The 25,608-nt window shown below is 39.3% G+C and overlaps 1 protein-coding gene across 4 annotated transcripts in view; it reads right to left on the bottom strand.

The window, feature by feature from the left end:
* Positions 1-25,608, bottom strand: part of SLC5A1 (solute carrier family 5 member 1) — a 78,466-nt gene that overhangs the window by 4,469 nt on the left and 48,389 nt on the right. For 2 of the 4 annotated variants that reach the window (XM_045886422.2, XM_045886424.2), the window contains exons 12-14: positions 24,267-24,435; positions 20,131-20,346; positions 17,808-17,913 (exon numbers count right to left, since the gene is read on the bottom strand). In XM_045886422.2, coding sequence (XP_045742378.1) covers positions 17,808-17,913; positions 20,131-20,346; positions 24,267-24,435 — 491 coding nt within the window. Of the gene's footprint in view, positions 1-16,759; positions 16,769-17,807; positions 17,914-20,130; positions 20,347-24,266; positions 24,436-25,608 lie in introns of all 4 variants that reach the window. The other 2 variants (XM_045886423.2, XM_045886421.2) reach the window with 2 other exon arrangements.

Raw genomic sequence — 25,608 nt, 5'->3', positions numbered from 1 at the left:
ATGGAAGCCATAAAAATGAAGATGGATGAATCAGAAGAGCGAATAAGTGATACAGAAGATAAAATGATGGAAAATAAGGAAGCTGAAAAGAAGAGGGAAAGAAACCTACTAGAGCACAAAGGTAGACTGAGGGAACTCAATGATTCCATAAAGCAAAATATTATCCATATTATAGAAGTCCCAGAAGATGAGGACCGGGAGAAAAGGGCAGAAGGTTTATTTGAACAAATTACAGCTGAGAACTTACCTAATCTGGGAAAGAAAACAGGGTTTCAAGTCCAGGAGGCACAGAGACCCCCCCTCAAAATCAACAAGAATAGATCAACAACTCAACATATTATAGTCAAGTTTGCAAATTACAAAGATAAAGAGAAAATCCTGAAAGCAGCTCAGGACAAGAGGTCCTTAACCTACAAGAGTAGACACATATGACTGGCAGCATACCTGTCCATGGAAACCTGGCAGGCCAAGAAGGACTGGCATGACATATTCAATGTGCTAAATGGGAAAAATATACCCCCAAGAATACTTTATCCATCAAGGCTGTCATTCAGAATAGATGAGGAGATAAAGAGTTTCCAGTACAAACAAAAACTAAAGGAATTTGTGAACACTAAGCCAGTCCTGCAAGAAATATTAAAGGGGATCCTTTGAGCAGAGAGAGAGCCTAAAGTTAACAAAGATCAGAAAGGAACAGAGAAAATCTACAAACAGCGACTTTATAGGTAATACAATGGCACAAAATTCATATCTTTCAGTAATTACTCTGAATGTAAATGGACTAAATGTTCCAAACAAAAGACACAGGGTATCAGAATGGATTAAAAAAAAAAAGACCCATTGATATGCTGCTTACAAGAGACTCATTTTACACCCAAAGACACCTCCAGATTGAAAGCAAATGGACATCAAAAGAAAGCTGGAGTAGTCATCCTTCTTTCAGACAAACTAGATTTTAAACCAAAAATTGTAATAAGAGATGAAGGACACTATATCATAACAAAGGGATCTATCCATCAAGAAGATCTAACAATTATAAGTATTTATGCCTCTATAAACCAATTAATAACAAAATTAAAGAAACTGGTTAATAATAATAATACAATAATAGTAGGAGACTTTAACACCCTACTCACAGCAATTGACAGATCATCTAAGCATAACATCAACAAGGAAATAAGGGCTTTGAATGACACACTGGACCAGATAGACTTAATAGATATATTCAGATCATTTCATCCTAAAGCAGAATACACATTCTTTTCGAGTGCACATGGAATATTCTCCAGAAGAGATCACCTACAGGGTCAAAATCAGCCCTCAACAGATACAAAAAGATTAAGATCATATCATGCATATTTTCAGACTGCAGTGCTATGAAACGTGAAGTCAACCACAAGAAGAAATTTGGAAGGACCACAAATACATGGAGGTTAAAGAATATTCCACTAGGGCCCTGGGTGGCTCAGTTGGTTAAGCAACTGCCTTTGGCTCAGGTCATGATCCTGGAGTCTCGGGATCGAGTCCCGCCTCGGGCTCCCTGCTCAGCGGGGAGTCCGCTTCTCCCTCTGACCCTCCCCCCTCTCATGCTCTCTCTCTCTCTCTCATTTGCTCTCTCAAATAAATAATTTTTTTAAAAAAGAACATTCCAGGGGCGCCTGGGTGGCTCAGTTGGTTAAGCGACTGCCTTCGGCTCGGGTCATGGTCCTGGAGTCCCGGGATCGAGTCCCACATCGGGCTCCCTGCTCAGCGGGGGCTCTGCTTCCCCCTCTGCCCTCTTCCCTCTCGTGCTCTCTGTCTCTCATTCTCTCTCTCTCAAATAAATAAATAAAATCTTAAAAAAAAAAAAGAATTTAAAAAAGAACATTCCACTAAAGAATGAATGCATTAGGGGCACCTGGGTGGCTCAGTCATTAAGTGTCTGACCTCAGCTCAGGTCATGATCCCAGGGTCCTGGGATCAAGCCCCACATCAGGCTCCCTGCTCCACGGGAAGCCTGCTTCTCCCTCTCCCACACCCCCTGCTTGTGTCCCTCTCTCGCTGTGTCTCTCTGTCAAATAAATAAATAAAATAAAATAAAATAAAAGAATGAATGCATTAACCAGGAAATTAAAGAAGAATTTTAAAAATTAATGGAAGCAAACATAAATGAAAACACAACAGTTCAAAACCTTTGGGATGCAGCAAAAGCAATCCTAAGAGGAAAGTATATAGTAATGCAGGCCTTCCTCAAGAAGCAAGAAAAGTCTCAAATACACAACCCAACCTAACCTAACACTTATGGAGCTGGAAAGAGAACAGGGAAAAAAAGCCTAAATCCATCAAAAGAGAAATAATTAGAAAAATTAGAGCAGAAATCAATAATATAGAAATTAAAAAAAAAACACAGTAGAATAGGTCAATGAAACTAGGAACTGGTTCTTTGAAAGAATTAATAAGATTGATAACCCCTGGCCAGACTTATCAAAAAGAAAAGAGAAATGACCCAAATAAATAAAGTCATGAATGAAAGAGGAGAGATCACAACCAACACTGAAGAAATACAATTATAAGAACATATTATAAACAACTATATGCCAACAAATTAGGCAACCTGGAAGACGTCAATAAATTCCTAGAAACACATAAACTACCAAAACTGTAACAGGAAGGAATAGAAAGCTGAACAGACCCATAACCAGCAAAGAAATTGAATCAGTAACCAAAAATCTCCCAACAAAGTCCAGGGCCAGATGGCTTCCCAGTGGAATTCTACCAGACATTTAAAGAAGAGTTAATACCTATTCTTCTGAAACTGTTAAAAAACAGAAATGGAAGGAAACTTCCCAAACTCATTCTATGAGGCCAGCATTACCTTGATCCCAAAACCAGACAAAGACCCCATAAGGGAGAATTATAGACCAATATTCCTGATGAATATGGATGCCAAAATTCTCACCAAGATACTAGCTAATGGGATCCAACAGTACATTAAAAGGATTATTCACCACAATCAAATGGGATTTATTCCTGGGCTGCAAAAGTGGTTCAACATCCACAAATCAATCAATGTGATACACCACATTAATAAAAGAAAGGACAAGAACCATATGATCCTCTCAATAGATGCAGAAAAAGCATTTGACAAAATACAGCATCATTTCTTGAAAAAAACCCTCCACAGTGTAGGGATAGAGGGAACATACCTCAATATCATAAAAGCCATATATGAAGGAATCACAGCAGATATCATCCTCAATGGGGGAAAACTGAGGAACATGACAGGGATGTCCACTGTTGTTCAACATAGTACTAGAAGTCCTAGCCTCAGCAATCAGACAACAAAAAGAAATGAAAGGCATCCAAATCAGCAAAGAAGAAGTCAAACTTTCACTCTTCACAGACAACATGATAGTCTACATAGAAAACCCAAAAGAATCCACCCAAAAATTGCTAGAACTCATACAGGAATTCTGCAAACTCTCAGGATGTAAAATCAATGCACAGAAGGCAGTTGCATTTCTACACACTAACAGTGAAGCAGAAGAAAGTGAAATCAAGGAATCGATCCCATTTACATTTGCACCCAAAACCATAGATACCTAGGAATAAAAAAGAAGTAAAGGATCTGTACTCTGAAAACTATACAACACTTATGAAAGAAATTGAGGAAAACACAAAGAAATGGAAAAACATTCCATTCTCATGGATTGGAAGAATAAACATTGTGAAAATGTCTATGCTACCCAGAGCAATCTACACATCCAATGCAATCCCTATCAAAATACCATCAGCAGTTTTCACCCAGCTGAAACAAACAATCCTAAAATTTGCATGGAACCAGAAAAGACCCCAAATAGCCAAAGGAATATTGAAAAAGAAAACCAAAGCTGGGGGCATCACAATTCCAGACTTCAAGTCTATGACAAAGCTGTAATCATCAAGACAGTATGGTACTGGCATAAAAACAGACACATAGATCAATGGAACAGACTAGAGAACTCAGAAATAGACCCTCAATTCTATGGTCAACTAACCTTTGACAAAGCAGGAAAGAATATCCCATGGAAAAAAGTCTCTTCAACAAATAGTGTTGGGAAAATTGGACAGCCACATGCAGAAGAATGAAACTGGACTATTTTCTTACACCATACACAAAGATAAACTCAAAATGGATGAAATGTGAGACAGGAATCCATCAAAATCCTAGAGAACACAGGCAACAACCTCTGTGACCTTGGCCACAGCAACTTCTTCCTAGACACGTCTCCAAAGGCAAGGGAAACAAAAGCAAAAATGAACTATTGGGACTTCATCAGGATAAAAATCTTTTGCACAGCAAAGGAAACTGTGGGAAAAAAACTAAAAGGCAACCCACAGAATGGGAGATGATATTTGCAAGTGACTTACCAGATAAACAGCTAGTATCCAAAATCTATAAAGAACTTATCAAACTCAACACCCAAAAAAACAAAAAATCCAGTCAAGAAATGGGCAGAAAACATGAACAGACATTTCTCCAAAGAAGACATACAAACCCTAAGAGACTCTTAATCGTAGGAAACAAAAGGTTGCTAGAGAGGAGGCGGGTTGGGGGGATGGAGTAAGTGGGTGATGGTCATTAAGGAGGGCACTTGATGTAATGAGCACTGTGTGTTATATGCAACTGATGAATCATTAAATTCTACCCCTGAAACTAATGATACATAATAATACATATATGTTAACTAAATTGAATTTTTTTTTAAATTTAAAAATAAATAAATAAATTGGCAAAAAGTAGAGATAAAGAATTTTTCAAGCAGCAAAAAAAAAGGGGGGGAGTGAAAGAAAACAGTTACATAAAGGGGAAACCCCATAAGGCTATCAGCTAATTTTTCAGCAGAAACTCTGAAGGCCAGAAGGGAGTGACATGATATACTCAAAGTGCTGAGAGGGGAAAAAAAACCTGCAGCTAAGACTATTCTATCCAGCAAGGCCATCATTCAGAATAGAAGGAGAGATAAAAAGTTTCCCAGACAAACAAAAGTTAAAGGAATTCATGACCACAAAACCAGAAATGTTAAAGGGGACTCTTTGAGTGGAAAGAAAAGTAGGAGTAGGAAAAATAAGAAACACAAAAACAATAAAAATAAGTATATCTATAAAATATCAGTCAAGGGAGTCACAAAATAAAAGGATGTAAAATATGACACCATATACCTAAAACGTGATGGAGAGAGGAGTAAAGATTGGGTTCAAGCTTAAGCAACCACTAGTTAATATAGACTGTATATGCATAAGATGTAATATACAAACCTAATGGTAACCCAAAATAAAAAACTGGTAATATGTGAAAAAAAAAAGAAAGAAAAAGGAATCCAACTATATTCCTAAAGAAATCCAACAAACCATGAGAGAAGAGAGCAAGAGAAGAAAGAAATAGAGAACTACAAAATCAACCATAAAACAAGTAACAAAATGGAAATAAGTACATACCTATCGATAATTACTTTGACTATAAATGGACTAAATGCACCAATCAAAAGACATAGGGTGACAGAATGGATAAAAAAGCAAGACCCATCTGGATGCTGCCTACAAGAGACTCATTTCAGACCTAAAGACATGTGCAGACTGAAAGTGAAGGGAGGGAAAATGCAAATGGAAGTGAAAAGAAAGCCAGGGTAGCTGTACTTACATTGGACAAAATTGACTTTAAAACAGACTATTACAAGAGACAAAGAAGGGCACTATATAATCATAAAGGAAACAATACAACAAGAGATATAACAATTGTAAATAATTATGAACCCAACCTGGGAGCACCCAAATACATAAAGCAACTAATACCAAACATAAAAGAAGAAACTGATGGCAATACAATAATAGTAGGAGACTTTAACAGCCCCCTTACATCAATGTATAGATCATTTAAACAGAAAATCAACAAAGAAATGGTGGCTTTAAATGACACACTGGACCAAATGGATCTAACAGACATATTCAAAACATTCACCCTAAAACAGCAGAATACACATTCTTCTCTTGGAACATTCTTGAGAATAGATCACATATTAAACCACAAAATAAGCCTCAACAAATTTTAAAAAATCAGTCATATCATACATCTTTTTTAACACAATGCTATGAAACTAGAAATCAATCACAAGAAAAAATCTGGGAAAAAAACACAAACACATGGAGGTTAAATAACATGCTATAAACAATGAGTAGGTCAACCAAGAAATCAAAGAGGAAATCAAAAAATACATGGAGACAGATGAAACTAAAAACACAGTGGGGGGCGCCTGGGTGGCTCAGTTGGTTAAAGCAACTGCCTTCGGCTCAGGTCATGATCCTAGAGTCCCTGGATCGAGTCCCGCATCGGGCTCCCTGCTCGGCGGGGAGTCTGCCTCTCCCTCTGACCCTCCCCCCTCTCATGTGCTCTCTCTCATTCTCTCTCTCTCAAATAAATAAATAAAATCTTTAAAAAAAAAAAAACACAATGGTCCACAATCTTTGGGATGCAGCAAGAGCTGTTCTAGGAGGGAAGTGTAGAGCAATACAGGCCTACCTCAAGAAGCAAGGAAAACCTAAAATAAACAACCTAATCTTACACCTAAAGGAGCTAGAAAAAGAAGAACAAACAAAACCAAAACCAGTAGAAGGAAGGAAATAATAAAGATTAGAGAAGAAATAAACAAAATAGAAATTAAAACACACACACACACACACATAATAGAACAGATCAATGAAACAGGAGCCAGGTTTGTTGAAACCAGGTTTGCGGAAAAGACCAACAAAATTAATATACCTTTAGCCAGATGCATCAAAGAAAAAGAGAGAGAGAGAAAGAGACAGAGGACTCAAGTGCACAAAATCAAAAATGAAAGGGAAAATAACAACCCACACCACAGAAATACGAGGGATTGTAAGAGAATATTATGAAAAATTATATGCCAACAAATTGAACAATCTAGAAGAAATGGATAAACCTCCATAGAAACATAGACCTCCCAAAACTGAATCAGGAAGAAATAGAAAATGTGAACAGACCAATTACCAGCAATAAAATTGAATCCATAATCAAAAAACTCCCAAAAAACAAAAGTCGAGGACCAGACGGCTTCACAGGTGAATTCTACCAAACATTAATACCTAGTCTTCTCAAACTATTCCAAAAAATAAAAGAGGAAGGAAAGCTTTCAAACTCATTCTATGAAACCAGTATCATCCTGACACCAAAACCAGATAAAGACACCAAAAAAAGAGAACTATAAGTCAATAACTCTTATGAACATAGATTTAAAAAAATCTTCAACAAAATACTAGCAAACCAAATCCAATAATACATTTTTAAAAATCATTCACCATGATCAAGTGGGATTTATTCCTGGGATGCAAGGGTGGTTCATTATTCACAAATCAATCAACATAGTACATCACATCAATAAGAGAAAGAATAAAAACCATATGATCATTTCAATAGATACAGAAAAAGCATTTGATAAAGTACAACATCCATTCACAATAAAACCCTCAATAAGGTAGGTTTAGAGGGAACATACCACAACATAATAAAGGCCATGTATGAAAAACCCATAGTAAGCATTATGGTCAATGGGGAAAAACTGAGAGCCTTTCTCCTAAGGTCAGGAACAAGACAAGGATGTCCACCCTCACCACTTTTATTCAACATAGTATTGAAAGTCCTAGCCACAGAAATGAGACAATGAATGCTTTTTATGTAAAAAGCATCCAATTGGTAAGGCAGAAGTAAAATTTCCACTATTTGCAGATGACATGGTACTACATATAAAAAAAAATCCTAAAGACGGCACCAAAAAACTACTAGAACTGGTGAATGACTTCAGTAAAGTTGTGGGATGCAAAATCAGTATACAGAAATCTAATGCATTTCTATACATTAATAATGTATTAAGTGTAAAAAAGAGAAATCAAGAAAACATTCCAATTTCACCAAAAATGATAAAATACCTAGCAATAAACTTAACCAAGGAAGTGAAAGACCTATACTCTTAAAGTATAAAGCACTGATGAAAGAAATTGAAGACAACACAAAGAAATGGAAAGATATTCCATGCTCATGGATTGGGAGAATAAATGTTGTTAAAATTTCCATATTACTCAAAGCAATCCGCAGATTTAATGCAACCTCTATCAAAATACCAACAGCATTTTTTGCAGAACTAGAACAAATAATCTTAAAATTTGTATGGAACCACAAAAGACCTCAAATAGTGAAAGCAATCTTGAAAAAGAAGAACAAAACTGAAGGTATCACAATCCTATATTTTAAGATATATTACAAAGCTGTAGTAATCAAAATATTATGGTATTAGCACAAAAATAGACATATAGATCAGTGGAATGGAAGAGAAAGCTTGGAAATAAATCCACAATTATATGGACAATTAACCTTCAACAAAGGAGGCAAAAATATGCAATGGGAAAAAGTCACTTCAACAACTGGTGTTGAGAAAACTGGACAGCTACATTCAAAAGAATGAAACTAGTCCACTTTCTTATACCATACACAAAAATAAACTCAAAATGAATTAAGGACCTAAATGTGAGACCTGAAACCATAAAAATCCTTGAAGAGAGTGCAGGCAGTAATTTCTCTGACATCAGTCACAGCAATATTTTTCTAGATATGTCTCCTGAGACAAGGGAAACAAAAGCAAAAATACACTATTGAGAGTACATCAAAATAAAAAGCTTCTGCACAGCAAACAGTCAACAAAACTAAAAGCCTACTGAATGTGAGAAGATATTTGTAAATGATGTATCTGATAAAGGGTTAGTATCCAAAACATATGAAGAACTTATACAATTCAACACACACACACAAAATAATACTCCAATTTAAAAATGGGCAAAAAACATGAACAGATATTTCTCCAAAGAAGACATACAGATGGACAACAGACACATGAAAAGATGCTCAACATCACTTATCATCAGGGAAATGCAAACCAAAAGTATAATGAGATACCACCTCATGCCTAGCACAATGGCTAAAATCAAAACACAAGAAACAACAAGCGCTGGTGAGGATGTGGACAAAAAGAAGCTCTCATGCGCTGTTGGTGGGAAAGCAAACTGGCACAGCCATTGTGGAAAAGAGTGCAGAAGTTCCACAAAAAATTAAAAATAGAATTACCAGGGGTGCCTGGGTGGCTCAGTTGGTTAAGTGACTGCCTTCAGCTCAGGTCATGATCCTGGAGTCCCTGGATCGAGTCCCGCATCGGGCTCCCTGCTCGGCAGGGAGTCTACTTCTCCCTCTGACCCTCCCCCCTCTCATGTGCTCTCTCTCTCATTCTCTCTGTCAAATAAATAAATAAATCTTAAAAAAAAAAATAGAATTACCATGTAATCCAGTTCTCATACTACTGGAAATTTACCCAAAGAATATGAAAACACTAACTCATAAAGATATATGACCCCTATATTTATTGCAGCATTATTTACAATAGCCAATTTATGGAAGCAGCCCAAGTCTACCAATACATGAATGGATAAAGAAGATGTGATAGAGATAGATGATATAGATAGATAGAGATATACCATGGAATATTAGTCAGCCATAAAAAAGAATAAAATCTTGCCATTTGCAACAACATGGTTGGTGCTAGGGAGTATAATGCTAAGTGAAATAAGTTAGCCTTTAAATCTATGATATTCTTGCTAATGTGGAGACATATTTGTGGGGGTTTTTTTATTTTATTTTATTATGTTATGTTAGTCACCATACATTACATCATTAGTTTTTGATGTAGTGATCCACGATTCATTGTTTATGTATAACACCCAGTGCTCCACGCAATACATGCCCTCCTTAATACCCATCACCGGGCTAACCCATCCCCACTCCCTCCCCTCTAAAACCTTCAGTTTGTTTCTCAGAGTCCATAGTCTCTCATGGTTTGTCTCCCCCTCTGATTCTGCCCCTTCATTTTTCCCTTCCTACTATCTTCTTTTTTTTCTTAACATATAATGTATTATTTGTTTCAGAGGTACAGGTCTGTGATTCATCAGTCTTACAAAATTGACAGCACTCACCATAGCACATACCCTCCCCAATATCCATCACCCAGCCACCCCATCCCTCCCAGCCCCCACCACTCCAGCAACCCTCAGTTTGTTTCCTGAGATTAAGAGTCTCTTATGGTTTGTCTCCTCTCTGGTTTCATCTTGTTTCATTTTTTTCCTCCCTTCCCCTATGATCCTCTGTCTTGTTTCTCAAATTCCTCATATCAGTGAGATCATATGATACTTGTCTTTCTCTGACTGACTTATTTCGCTTAGCATAATACCCTCTAGTTCTATCCACGTCATTGCAAATGGCAAGATTTCATTTTTTTGATGGCTGCATAATATTCCATTGTGTATATACATAACATCTTCTTTATCCATTCATCTGTTAATGGACATCTTGGCTCTTTCCATAGTTTGGCTATTGTGGACATTGCTGCTATAAACATCGGGGTGCATGTACGCCTTCGGATCCCTACATTTGTATCTTTGGGGTAAATACCCAGTAGTGCAATTGCTGGATCATATGGTAGCTCTATTTTCAACTTTTTGAGGAACCTCCATACTGTTTTCCAGAGTGGCTGCACCAGCTTGCATTCCCACCAACACTGTAGGAGGGTTCCCCTTTCTCCGCATCCCCACCAACATCTGTCGTTTCCTGACTTGTTAATTTTAGCCATTCTGACTGGTGTGAGGTGGTATCTCATTGAGGTTTTGATTTGGAATTCCCTGGGCCAAGTGATGTTGAGCACTTTTTCATGTGTCTGTTGGCCATTTGGATGTCTTTGGAAAAATGTCTGTTCATGTCTTCTGCCCATTTCTTGATTGGATTCTTTGTTCTTTGGGTGTTGAGTTTGATGAGTTCTTTACAGATTTTGGATACTAGCCCTTTATCTGATATGTCATTTGCAAATATCTTCTCCCACGCTGTCAGTTGTCTTTCGGTTTTATTGACTGTTTCCTTTGCTGTGCAAAAGCTTTTAATATTGATAAGGTCCCAAAGATCATTTTTGCCCTTGCTGCCCTTGTCCTTGGTGATATGTCTAGGAAGAAGTTGCTGTGGCTGAGGATCTCAAGGCAAAATCTCAAGGATTTTGATGGATTCCTGTCTCACATTTAGGTCTGTCATCCATTTTGAGTCTATTTTTGTGTGTGGTATAAGGAAATGGTCCAGTTTCATCCTTCTGCATGTGGCTGTCCAATTTTCCCAACACCATTTGTTGAAGAGACTGTCTTTCTGCCACTGGACATTCTTTCCTGCTTTGTCAAAGATGAGTTGACCATAGAGTTCAGGGTCCATTTCTGGGCTCTCTGTTCTGTTCCATTGATCTATGTGTCTGTTTTTTGTGCCAGTACCATACTGTTCTGATGATTAAAGCTTTGTAATAGAGCTTGAAGTCCGGAATTGTGATGCCTCCAGCTTTGCTTTTCTTTTTCAATATTCCTCTGGCTATTCGGGGTCTTTTCTGGTTCCATACAAATTTTAGGATTATTTGTTCCATTTCTTTGAAAAAAGTGGATGGTATTTTGATAGGGGTTGCATTAAATGTGTAGATTGCTCTAGGTAGCATTGACATCTTCACAATATTTGTTCTTCCAATCCATGAGCATGGAACATTTTTCCATTTCTTTGTGTCTTCCTCAATTTCTTTCATGAGTATTCTATAGTTTTCTGAGAACAGATTCTTTGCCTCTTTGGTTAGATTTATTCCTGGGTATCTTATGGTTTGGGGTGCAACTCTAAATGAGATTTACTCCTTAATTTCTTTCTTCTGTCTTGTTGGTGTATAGAAATGCCACTGATTTCTGTGTATTGATTTTATATCCAGCCACTTTGCTGAATTCCTGTATGAGTTCTAGCAGTTTTGGGTGGAGTCTTTTGGGTTTTCCACATAAAGTATCATATCATCTGCAAAGAGTGAGAATTTGACTTCTTTGCTGATTCGGATGCCTTTTATTTCTTTTCGTTGTCTGATTGCTGAGGCTAGGACTTCTAATACTATGTTGAATAGTAGTGGTGATAGTGGACATCCCTGCTGTGTTCCTGACCTTAGGCGAAAAGCTCTCAGTTTTTCCCCATTGGGAATGATACTCGCTGTGGGTTTTTCATAGATGGTTTTTATGATATTGAGGTATGTACCCTCTATCCCTACACTCTGAAGAGTTTTAATCAAGAAAGGATGCTGTACTTTGTCAAATGCTTTTTCTGCATCTATTGAGAGGATCATATGGTTCTCATTCTTTCTTTTATTAATGTATTGTATCACACTGATTTGCAGATGTTGAACCAAACTTACAGCCCAGGAATAAATCCCACTTGGTCGTATTGAATAATCCTTTTAATATACCGTTGGATCCTACAGGCTAGTGTTTTGGTGAGAATATTTGCATCCATGTTCATCAAGGATATTGGTCTGTAACTCTCCTTTTGGATGGGGTCTTGTCTGGTTTTGGGATCAAGGTAATGGTGGCCTCATAAAATGAGTTTGGAAGTTTTCCTTCCATTTCTATTTTTTGGAACAGTTTCAGAAGAATAGGTATTCATTCTTCTTGAAATGTTTGGTAGAATTCCCCTGGGAAGCCATCTGCCCCTGGGCTCTTGTTTGTTGGGAGATTTTTGACTACTGCTTCAATTTCCTTAGTGGTTATGGGTCTGTTCAGGTTTTCTATTTCTTCCTGGTTCAGTTTTGATAGTTTATACATCTCTAGGAATGCATCCATGTCTTCCATATTGTCTAATTTGCTGGCATATAGTTGCTCATAATATGTTCTTATAATTGTTTGTATTTCTTTGGTGTTGGTCGTGATCTCTCCTCTTTCATTCATGATTTTATTTATTTGGGTCATTTCTCTTCTTTTTGATAAATCTGGCCAGGGGTTTATCAATCTTATTAATTCTTTCAAAGAACCAGCTCCTAGTTTCATTGATCTGTTCTACTGTTCTTTTGGTTTCTATTTCATTGATTTCTGCTCTGATCTTTATGATTTCTCTTCTCCTGCTGGGTTTAGGCTTTCTTTGCTGTTCTTTCTCCAGCTCCTTTAGGTGTAGGGTTAGGTTGTGTACTTGAGACCTTTCTTGTTTCTTGGGAAAGGCTTGTATTGCTATATACTTTCCTCTTAGGACTGCCTTTGCTGCATCCCAAAGATTTTGAATAGTTGTGTTTTCATTTTCATCTGTTTCCATGATTTGTTTTAATTCTTCTTTAATCTCCTGGTTGACCCATTCATTCTTTAGGAGGATGCTCTTTAGCCTCCATGTATTTGGGTTCTTTCCGACTTTCCTCTTGTGATTGAGTTCTAGTTTCAAAGCATTGTGGTCTGAAAATATGCAGGGAATGATCCCAGTCTTTTGGTACTGGTTGAGACCTGATTTGTGACCTAGGATGTGATCTATTCTGGAGAATGTTCCATGGGCACTAGAGAAGAATGTGTATTCTGTTGCTTTGGGATGGAATGTTCTGAATAGATCTAGAAAGTCCATTTGGTCCAGTGTGTCATTTAAAGCCTTTATTTCCTTGATCTTTTGCTTAGATGATCTGTCCATTTCTGTGAGGGGGGTGTTAAAGTCCCCTACTATTATTGTATTGTCATTGATGTGTTTCTTTGCTTTTGTTATTAATTGGCTTATATAATTGGCTGCTCCCATGTTAGGGGCATAGATATTTACAATTGTTAGATCTTCTTGTTGGATAGACCCTTTAAGTAGGAAATAGTGTCCTTCCTCATCTCTTATTATAGTCTTTGGTTTAAAATCTAATTTGTCTGATATAAGGATTGCCACCCCAGCTTTCTTTTGATGTCCATTAGAATGGTAAATGGTTTTCTAGCCCCTCACTTTCAATCTGGAGGTGTCTTTGGGTCTAAACTGAGTCTCTTGCAGGCAGCATATTGGGTCTTGTTTTTTTATCCAATCTGATATCCTGTGTCTTTTGATTGGAGCATTTAGCTCATTTACATTCAGGGTATGGAAACTTTGGTGTTTGCAAATTCTTTTTGTTTGTCCTGGGAGCTTTTTATCTCTCCTTCTATTTTCAATGACAGCTTAGCTGGATAGAGTATTCTTGGCTGCATATTTTTCTCATTTAGTGCTCTCAATATATCATGCCAGTCCTTTCTGGCCTGCCAGGTCTCTGTGGATAGGTCTGCCAACCTAATGTTTCTACCGTTGTAGGTTACAGACCTCTTGTCCTGAGCTGCTTTCAGGATTTTCTCTTTGTCTCTGAGCCTTGTAAGTTTTATTCTTAGATGTCGGGGTGTTGACCTATTTTTATTGATTTGGGGGGAGGTTCTCTGTGTCTCCTGGATTTTGATGTCTGTTTCCTTCCCCAAATTAGGGAAGTTCTCTGCTATAATTTGCTCCAATATACCTTCTGCCCCTCTCTCTCTTTCTTCTTCTGGGATCCCACTTATTCTAATATTGTTTCATCTTATGGTATCACTTATCTCTCGAAGTCTGCCCTCGTGATCCAGTAGTTGTTTATCTCTCTTTTTCTCAGCTTCTTTATTCTCCATCATTTGGTCTTCTATATCACTGATTCTCTCTTCTGCCTCATTTTTCCTCGCAGTTAGAGCCTCCATTTTTTATTGCACCTCATTAATAGCCTTTTTGATTTCAACTTGGTTAGATTTTAGTTCTTTTATTTCTCCAGGAAGGGATTCTCTAGTATCTTCCATGCTTTTTTCACGCCCAGCTAGGATCTTTATAACCATCATTCTGAACTCTAGTTCCAACATCTTACTAATGTCCATATTGATTAGGTCCCTAGCAGTCAGTACTGCCTCTTGTTCTTTTTTTTTTTTTTTGAGTTGAGTTTTTCTGTGTTGTCATTTTGTCCAGAGGAGAATAGATGAATACAAGAACAAAATGCTAAAAGGATAACAATGACCCCAGAAAAATATACACTTAACAAATCAGAAGAGACACAAAACTGGGGGGAAAAGAAATGGAAAGAAAAAAGAAGGAGAATATGATCAGGCTGGTGAATAGATCAGAGCTACACACTAGATTTTGGGTGTATTTTGGTCTGTTAGAAGAAACTGCTTCCCAAAATTTTAAAGAAAGAAAAACTTATAAATGTACAAAAATAAGGGTAAATACAGTGAAGGGATTGAATATGACTATAAAGATGAAAATTACGAAAGACTTTATAAAAGGAATTGATAAGATAAGAAGTTGGTTGAAAAGAGAAGAAAAATTTTTAAAAAGGGCAGGAGAGAATGTGATCAGGCAGGAGACTAGAACAAAGCCATACACTAGAGATTTAGGGTATATTCTGGTCTGTTAGAAGAAACTGTATTCCAAAATTTTAAAGAGAGAAACTTTATATATATATATATAAAGGTTAACTACAACGAAGGGATAGAATTTGACTCTAAAAATGAAAATTAAAAACGATTTTAAAAAAAGGAATTGATAAGATGTTGGTTGAAAAAGGGAAAAAGAAAAATTAAAAAAAAAAACAGAAAAAGAAAAAATAAAAAAAATTTTAAAAATTAACTTTGAAAGACTAAAGAATCATGGTGGGGAAAGCCATGAATTCTATATGCTGTATTCCCCTAGTGCTGGAGTTCTGCCGTTCTCATTGATCGGTAAACTTTATCTTGGCTGGCTGTTCTTACTGATCTTCTGGGGGCAGGGCCTGTTGCAGTGATTCTCAAATGTCTTTGCCCAAGATGGAATTGCACCACCCTTGTCAGGGGCCAGGCTAGGTAATCTGCTCAGTTTGCTCTCAGTAGCTTTTGTTCCCTACAAGCTTTCCATACAGCTTTGGAGGACAAGAGTGAAAATGGTGGCCTCCCAATCTCCACCCCAGAGGAGCTGAGAATTCGGGGCCCCACTCCTCAGTGAGCCCCCAGAGAAAAGCAGTCAATCACTCCTTTCTCCCTGGGCTCAGGAAGCACTCCATGCTTACTCAGCCTGTGACCAAGCATTTCTATCTCTGGCACACAACCCTGTTTGGCCTTTCCAAACCCAGCAGATTCCTGGGGTGCAGTCCCGTGCCACTCCTCCCTGGGGAAGAAAGGGGAGTCTCCCCAGATCTGCCACTTGTTGGGTCCCTGCTCGAAGAGTAGTGTCCCGACTGTGCCCCAGATCACAGTTTATGGCAACACCGAGCTGAAAGCCCACTCCTCAGCTCCGTCTATGCAGCCAGCTTCCCCGCTCCAATACCTGGGAGCTCTGCTGCACTCAGGCACCCCCGGTCTTTCTGTGACCCTGAGGGTCCTGAGACCACACTGTCCCATTGAGGGTTCCACCCCCTGCTTAGCCACTGGAGTGATGTCCCTCAGTGGAGCAGACTTCTAAAAGTTCCGATTTTGTGCTCCACTGCTCTATCACTTGCCAGTAGCTGGCTGATGGAGGTTCCCTCCCCCCACAGTCTATCTTCCCAAATATCGCCTTGGATTCATTTCTCTGCACGTCCTACCTTCCAGAAAGTGGTCGCTTTTCTGTTCAAAGAGTTGTTACTATTCTTTTCTTCAATTTCCTGTTGAGTTTGTAGGTGTTCAGAATGGTTTGATACCTATCTAGCTAAACTCCTGGGACCAGATGAAATTTAGGTCTCCTACTCATCCACCATCTTGCTCCTCCTCCAGAAGTAATTAACTTCTGCTACCTGGCTCGCACCTGCACCTGCGGGACGGGCTGGGCAGGATGCTAGCACTCTTCTGGCCACACCTCCTCTACCTGCACTTGCTCGCTCACTTGCTTGCAAGCCCTCCTGAGGCTTGACGTGCCCACCCTCACTGTCTTCTCACCCATCTCAAGCCTTATGACCAATGTGGAGACACTTTGGGAAGTGGGGGAAGCAGGCAGCATGTTCATGCCTCCCTGCTCCAAGGAAGCAGAAAAGGTCTTTTTCAATAACATGGTCAACTGCCTATGGTTCCAGGTTCCTTCTAGTACATGCAGAGTCACAGGTTTCAGAACTAAAAAGTCTTTAGAGACCAAGAGCAGATTGTATCAGAGCTGGGATAATAGGCCAAGCCTCTCCCTTCCTGGGTCTCAGTTTACATATCTGTAAAATAAGGCCTTAAGACCAAATGATCTCTAGGGCCCTTTCCAGAGCTAGGATTCTGTGATATTTCTGATGGCCATATTCAGAATTTATTCTGCTCTGTCTGTGCTTCCCTTCAGATGGAGTGATGAGACCTCTAGCCCAGCACCAGATAAAGCACCTATGACCTTGTTCTCCCACATCTTGGCACACCACACATCTCCACAACCATCCTTCATGTGTGCACCAGTCCCATGTAAGGAGAAAAAGTTCCAACACAAAAGCTGAGGAAAGCTTTTCTCCATGATCAGGATAAGTCTGTGAACACTGACTAAGCATTATCTTACTGGACTTCAGAGAAATTTTATTTTCTATATCTTATGTGGACATAAGACTCCCAAGAGCTTCTCACCTATCTTCCTGATGTCACTAGACTGACAATAGCTTAGGATCCATCTACTTTCAGTTCAGGCTCTGACTCTTTCCTTCTCCCTGGTCATGCTCCAAATCAAGTCAGTGTGGCAAATACGCCACTGATACTTACTGAGAACTGTGAACTATGAGGTGTAAGGAGGCGGGGGTGATTCTGCACCTCTCTTCCCCTTGACCTGGCCTCAGAGTGAACTTCCCAAAACCCATTTATCCATTTCATCCCCCACCTCACTCATTATTCCCTTCTAAAGAGAGATCTGAGCTTTGATGTAAGCATTTTGTAAAGACTTCAGTAAGATGGTCTTTCTGTTGGAGGAGTAAATTTTTAGGGCTTGGGATAGGCTCTGAATCACAAATCACCTATTTCAATGGTCTCCTCTGGGGTTTCTTGAATGTCCTCCTCTCCTGCATCCAAGTCAATACGCTCCTCTTTGCTGTTGCGCAGGCTCCAACACAGGCCGTAGAGCTGTGGAGAAAGCAAAACAGGTTGGCAGAAAGATCCAAATAGTGTCTCATGCCAAGAAGTTGAGAGAAAAAAAGAGATGTGCATCACTTCCTGAAAGGTGTCAGTGGATGGCTAGTTAATGCTCTAGAACACAGTTTGGCCAGTGTTTGCTGAATGAAACTCATTAAAAAATAAAAACAACAACAAAAAAAAAAAGAGGTACTGTGGTCTCTCAGTACCAACAAAAACATAGATAACAGTTTCCAGCCACATTATCTCTAAATAAGTTGGGCACTTCAATGTAAATTATACACATGAATATACAAGCCCTTATTATAATATTCAAAGACTAAGAGACTGCCTTGAATAAAGAAATGTCTGTCTTGAATGAATGAACTCTTCTTATATATGATAACTAAATTGTCTCTTTCAGCACTATTGCTAAGAATGAAGACTAAATGCCTATTTGTTCAGACCAGCAGTATAAGAGCAGAGTTTTATACTATGTGTTTGTCACATTATAAGAAGATAATCTGTAGAATCATGAGCCATATTAGAATAGAGTACCACTGGAGACACAGTTTCTATGAACATGGAACCAGAAACTTGAAGAAGTCTGAAAGTCAATGAAATGTATTCATTCCAACTATGCCCTCTTTGGTGACTACCTTGCTTTCTCTACTTCAAGAGGAATCATTGAGCTAATGTGTTTGGGACTGCAGCACTTGCAAATGCTGAGACATCGGGAAGCAGTTAATACAACACGAAAAACCTATTGACAGATTCAGCCAAAAAACATAATGGTGGTTCTTCTGCTATAAAAGCAGTCTTTGTTTGACATTAAGATTAGTCACAGCTTTGAAAATTTGGCAATGAGGTTGAAGGTCTCTTAGGGATTCCATAAGTCCCTGTATTTGTGTGTGCATGGGTAAAAAGTTAACAAAACCCTTTCTCAGACAAACTATGGAAAGAGCCCAGATGTCCATCAATAGATGAAAGGATAAAGAAAATGTGGTCCATATACACAATGGAATATTACTCAGTCATCAAAACAATTGAAATCTTAACCATTTGCAACAACGTGGATGGAACTAGAGGGTATTATGCTAAGCGAAATAAGTCAATCAGAGAAAGACAATTATCATATGATCTCACTGATATGTGGAACGTAAGAAACAAGACAGAGGATCATAGGGGAAGAGAGGAAAAAAATGAAACAAGATGAAACCAGAGAGGGAGACAACCCATAAGAGACTCTTAATCATAGGAAACAAACAGGGTTGCTGGAGGTGAGGGGGTGGGGGGATGGGGTAATGGGGTGATGGACATTGGAGAGGTATGTGTTGTAATGAGCACTGGGCATTATATAAGATTAAGGAATCCCAGACCTGTACCCCTGAAACAAATAATACATTATATGTTAATTAATTGAATTTTAAAAATTTTTTAAAAGACTAAAAGAAAAACCCTTTCTCTTTCTCTATGGACAAATATGATCTTGGGTTAACTCTAGCTCTGTTCCTTGAAAACCTGAAAAAGGTAAAATATTAGCTGTGTGGATTACCAGATTATACTGCTTATGGTAAAAATGGCCTATAATTGGAAATCTTCATCTGCATTGGGAGGGCTGTGAATAAATCCTAAACCAAGGGTAACATCTAGAGTTAAAGAAGAGTACTTGCCATTTTTGGACTCTTGAATCAATTTGACTTTGATATTGTTTGAAATTTCTCGAATTATATGGGTAATTGTTTAGAGGGTTAATTGGGGAAAAAATTAAGGGTATATCATACTTCAAATTTCCCTGAGTGTGGTGATTTTTGTAACTAAGTATGTTCCTTGCTGGGACCCCTGGAAGTTATGCCATGGGACTACTAGAAGAAATCTAAGTTTCTATATGAGACATGAGCATCTAAACCAGGCTAGCCCCTGTGCTCACCCATGTGATCTCATTCCCTTGCACCTGGGCTGTCACCTGGGGAGCAGGATCCAGAGACTAGCCCCTGGATTGAAATAGGAACTCCTGTGAGGACTCCAGCTGAGGACACACACCTGATACCACCTTGCTGGCACACCCTGTTTTCTGGCTTGTGTCTTTCTATGTAAAACCAATGGCAAGCATGGACTGTTTTAGTCATGTGAGTGTGAGTTGTCTAATTGAGCAAAGGGCAACAAGATGGGTGCTGCAGCACGAGCATGAAACAAGGGCAGGACACATTCCCCAAAATGGATACTCACATGCACATCTGGAATTGGCTTGGTGAAGAGAGAGACAACCACGATGATGATGACAGAAATGACAAAGAGGATGATGGCAAAGTACAGGTAGTGCACACCACAGATAATTGTGGGACAGTTGCTGGGCTGCATGCAGCTCCCAGTTCCATAGGCAAATTCAGTCACCATACGGGACACCCCGATCAGAAATCCTAGGATCAGTCCCCAAAAGGCTCCCTGTGAAAGAAAACCCTGGGCTAATTAGCACCAAACACACAAAACAGCTGGGCATTCCTGGGGGCAAAGGAATAAAAAGAGACAAATGATAGCTTCAGGCCTTCTGAAGCCAGAACGCTGGCGTTCAGAATATGGCTAAGAGCGTGATGTCAGGCCCAAGCCTTCAGAGGGTGTGTGTATCATGTTTCAGTGACATGATTTTACCTGGGTCATAAAACAAGATTCATAATATAATGGGGTAACAGTGTCTAACACCTGGTGTCAAGTATCAACCCAAAGTCTTAATTCCAAAAATTAATTTTTAATTTTTTTTTTAAAGATTTTATTTATTTGAGAGAGAGGATGAGAGGAAAGAGAGAGCACATGAGAGGGGGGAGGGTCAGAGGGAGAAGCACACTCCCCGCTGAGCAGGGAGCCTGATGTGGGACTCGATCCTGGGACTCCAGGATCATGACCTGAGCCGAAGGCAGTCGTTTAACGAACTGAGCCACCCAGGCGCCCAATTAATTTTTAATTTTAAAAATAATTTTAATCTCCTCCCTGTAGCTACTATCACCATCAGCCTCCAGATTTAGGCATATTCAGAGGTAATGTAATTACTTGTGAAGTAATTTGTTTTCCTTGAAGACACTGAAAAACAAATTGGGTCTTTTGGGGATGGAAGAGAAAGGCAAGTTTCCATCAAAATATAAATACTACTTTCTTCTTTAGCCCCTTTTATAGATCTAAAGTCACTGTTTTTAATTTGAGAACATAAAATTATACTATGTGTCTTTACATTAAGTTTTGGGTTTGCATATTAGAAATATGGAAAGTCTTTAAGAGACTAAAAATACCGGGGTACAATTTTTCAGCATTTTTTAATCCTTCCCTCCCTTCCTTCCTTCCTTCCTTCCCCTCCTTCCTTACTTCCTTCTTGCTTCCTTTTTGGTCAGTCCTCACCTAGAGAACCAGGTCTGAATCTAGAGGCCACATTTTAAAAGGACCAGTGAAAAAGTACAGTGAGCTCATAGAAAGGTGAAAAAAAGAGCCTTCCTGTCAAATGTTGATTGTTGAACTTTCCTAGCCATGGGCACCCCTGCACTTTATATCCCAGATATGCTCCATTATCATGTCATGTGTATTTATGTCCTAGGTCTTTGTACAGGTCACTCTGTCTGAGAGAGCACAAGCTCTTCCCTTCCTGGTAACCTTTTTCTAGCTTAAATGTCCCTTCTCATCCTCCCAAAACAGAATTGAGTGGGCACATCCTCCTCACTGTGACTGCACTGTAGACACACCTCCATGCCAGTACCAATCCCACTGCTATGGAATCACTCACTCACTTCTCTGTCTCCCCATCTGAACTGGGAATTTGCCCAGAGAAGAAACCAGGATTTATTCCCTTTGTGTTGCCAGTACCTAGCCCTATGTCTGGCATCTGGACTTATCTGCTAGATAGATAGAAGATGATAGATGATAGATAAGATAGATGATAGATGATAGATAGATAGATAGATAGATAGATGATAGATAGATAGATGATAGAGAAAAAGATGTTCCTCATTTATTCCCCATACACTTATTCATTCAAAAAAAAATTTTTTTACTTTAGTTTGTAGGAATAATATTGATAAAATCTGCTATAAAACTTTCCTTCTTTTTTGGTGTTTTGTGGGTTTTTTCTTTTCTTTTTTTTTTTCTTTTTCTTTTTTTAAATTTAAATTCAATTAGCGGGACGCCTGGGTGGCTGTCAGCTAAGCATCTGCCTTTGGCTCAGGTCATGATTCAGGGGTCCTGGGATCAAGTCCCACATCAGGCTCCTTGCTCAGCAGGGAGCCTGCTTCTCCCTCTGCCTGCTCTGCCTGCCACTCTGCCTACTTGTGCTCCCTCTCTCTGATAAATAAATAAATAAAACGAATAAATAAATAAATAAATAAATAAATAAATAAATAAATAAATAAATAAATAAATTCAATTAATCAACACATAGCCCTTCTCTTTTGGCAATTAGCCTCCTCTTCTTGTTCCTTTAATCTTATTCTCAAGAGGCTCTTGAAAAATCTGGGAAATTTTGACATTTTCCTCAAGCCTTAGAGTCACTCCTCATCAAACACCATCCCTGGCCAGTCCTGAGAATCACTCTGCAGTCTCTACGTGCTACTCTCCAGAGACTCTAGCAAGGGCTTCTCACCCTCAGCACTGTGACATTTGGGCTGGATAATTCTTTTGGGGATGGGTTTGTGGGGAGCTATCTTGTGCACTGAAGAATGTTTAGCCCCTGGCCTCCACCCACTAGATCCTAGTAGCATTTTCTGAATCAAAGCAATCAAAAATGTTGCCAGACATTGCCAAAAGTCTCTTGGGGGAAGGGCAAAATCACTCCCAATTGAGAACCACTACACTCTATCCCAATTCTTAGCCTTATTTTTTGAATGCCACAGTCCTTTGTTGAATCTGTTTTTAAAGATTTTTTTTTTATTTATTTATTTGACAGAGAGAGAGACAGCGAGAGAGGGAACACAAGCATGGGGAGTGGGAGAGGGAGAAACAGGCTTCCCACTGAGCAGGGAGCCCAATGCGGGACTTGATCCCAGGACCCCAAGATCATGCCCTGAGCCGAAGGCAGATGCTTAACAACTGAGCCACCCAGGCACCCCGAACTGAATCTGTTTTTAGTCCACAGCAATACCCAGCTGGGCTTCTAGCCACACTTTACTAACTTTTATTTTAGAAATATCTCAGCTTCTGCTAATCTCTATTGAAATATATCCTAAGAGTGTGCCCATTTCTCTAACCTGTCATGATCACTTGCAGGTTTAATTCTGATCTCTCAAGGGGATTTATCTGTGCGTGCAGTTTTGTGTTACCAGCAAATCTGGACTATGTTCCTAATAGCAAATGTTGAATGAAGAGAAGCACACGTAATTTTGCACTTCAAAGCTGGGTCACTCCAGTGAGGTATTTCTCAAGCATATTTTTGTTTTTGTCCTACTGGGAGAAAGGGGTTATCTCTAGCCAAAAATATGTCATCATTTACACTGCTTCAGACAACAAGCTACATAGTCAGCACCCCCACTCCATCCCCGCCTTCCCTGGGTGTGCAGATGGTTTGATACAGAGCCAGGTGAGCAACACCCCAGTCAGAAGGCATATCCAAAGGCATCCTTTTCATGGTGGCTCAAAACTTGTAACAGCACCCCAATGAAAACCCAAACTCTTTAGCATGGTTTTCAAAGGAGCCTTTCCTAATTTAACTTTAACCTGCCTTTCTAGCGTATCTTCCATTATCCATACACACAAACTCCCTCTTGAGCCAGGTGAGATGCCTTACAAGCCCCTCACCCTTACACTTGCCTTGCACTTCTGCCTCCAAGTTCTGGTGCTGTTCTCTCTGCTTTGAATACCCTCTCTTCCCTCTCAGTTTCACCCTGTGCTATATATAGCCTTTCCGTGAATCCCTTCTCATGTTCTGTGCCACTCAATTAGGATCTACTTTATGTTGTTTTGCATATAAACTGCTTGAGCCCTAGGACTTCATCCTTCACTGGGTCTTGAGAAGTGCTGGCCAGGAAGCCAAGCTCACTGCAGAACCACTAGAAGGACCCTGTGCTAGGACTTCCTCAGGAGCTGCTCGCCCAGGGGTTACAATCTTCCCGGCTAGTGCCATGTTATCAGGTCAAAATCACCCAGATTGGGTGGAAAATGTACATCATTAGTTGGGAATGAGTTTGGAACCTGTAGTAAGGAGGAGAGGGGGATCCAAAAGAATGTGAACCCAGGAGAGTCTCTGAAGGCTTTCCCATACAAATCTTCAGTGGCACATCGATTCCCGCTTGAGATCTCTGGGAAAGAGAATTCCTCCCATGAAGACTATGCAGCTCCAGGTGGGAATTTCTGTGTCAGAGCGGCTTTTCAGGACATGCATAAACGATACCTACCGGCTCAGTGGCTCTCTTCCAGAAAATGGCAAGCAGGAAGACAGCTGCAATGGGCGGTCCCAAGTAACTGGTAATGGACTGGATGTAATCGAAGAGCTGCCCACTTTGTGCTGACTGCACAATGGGCACCCAGGCAATGCTGATGCCTATCAGCACCAGGATGAACAACCTGAAATCAAAGCCCCCCAGTACAGTGTCAATAAATGGCTCTATATGAATAAATATATATTACTATGTATCAGATGTGTTTGTGTGTGTGTATATATATAACTAGCAAATACATATGCAAATAAATGTATATATTTATATGTGTGTGCATAATTTCATTTATTATATATTATAGATACATGTCGTATGTGTGTGTAATATGACCACAACAAGGAAAAATAATTAGCAAATTCATTCTTGAGGGTTTTTTTCCCTCTGTATTCTGCCTCATTGAGAAAGTCATCTGTGCCCGTGAATAAGTGAAATGCACTTAACTAACCTAAACCAGTCACTGCTATAGAGAATCACACTTCGACAAGTAGCAGAGTGTAGGAACAAAGGTATGGATTTGGGAGCCAAGCAGTCCTGGATTCAAATCTTTCTTTTCTCTATGTGACATAGGACACCTTGCTTAACCTCTCTGAGTCTCAATTTCTCCATATGCAAATTGGGAATAATATGACTGACCTTGCAATTTTGGAATAAGGATCAGCTATAGCAAAACACCTAGCAAACAGTAGGTACTCAATAAATAGTAAAGGCCATAATTTTATTTTCTTCTCCTCCTCTTCATTTCATAAAGTGAAAACCACAGCCAAAAAGAGTTTATAAAGGAACAGTCTAGATAGAAAGGGACACTACCAAGTATGTCCAGCTCTCCTCTTGAATTTCACTTCAAGTTTTGAAGAGATTGGAGGGTTCCCTTACAAGCTCCTCTTACTTGTGCTCTTGATTTAATTAGAAAGAAGGCTATGATTCCCTTACCTCACTTACATGAATTTAAGGCAAAAGAGTCTTAAACTAACCTTTGCAAAGCAGTGTTTTCACTCATATATTTCTCTCTCTGGAATGCCCTTCCCACTGCCCCCCATTTACCCAAATCCTACCCACCATTTTGGCCTCAGCTCAGGCCTCCCTTTTCCAGGAGCTTCCCCAACTACTGCATGCCATGTTCACCTCTCCCTTCTTTGACTCCTTGATTGCTCTTACAGTCCCCATAGCAAAGTTTGGGATTGTCTTCTGTAAGCTCATCTAGGGCAGGGATAAGCTCCAGGGCAGCAATCATGGGATGCATAAAAGTGTGAGCCCCAACAATCTCAGAGCCAAGGGGGCCAGCCCTGAGCAAAGCAACAAA

This window comes from Mirounga angustirostris, unplaced genomic scaffold (genome assembly GCF_029215605.1).
Source record: "Mirounga angustirostris isolate CCGP_5_RB_7025 unplaced genomic scaffold, mMirAng1.0.hap1 SCAF_14, whole genome shotgun sequence".
NCBI lineage: Eukaryota > Metazoa > Chordata > Mammalia > Carnivora > Phocidae > Mirounga > Mirounga angustirostris.
The sequence above is the reverse complement of the archived record's forward strand: the minus strand, read 5'-3'. Positions and strand labels throughout refer to the sequence as shown.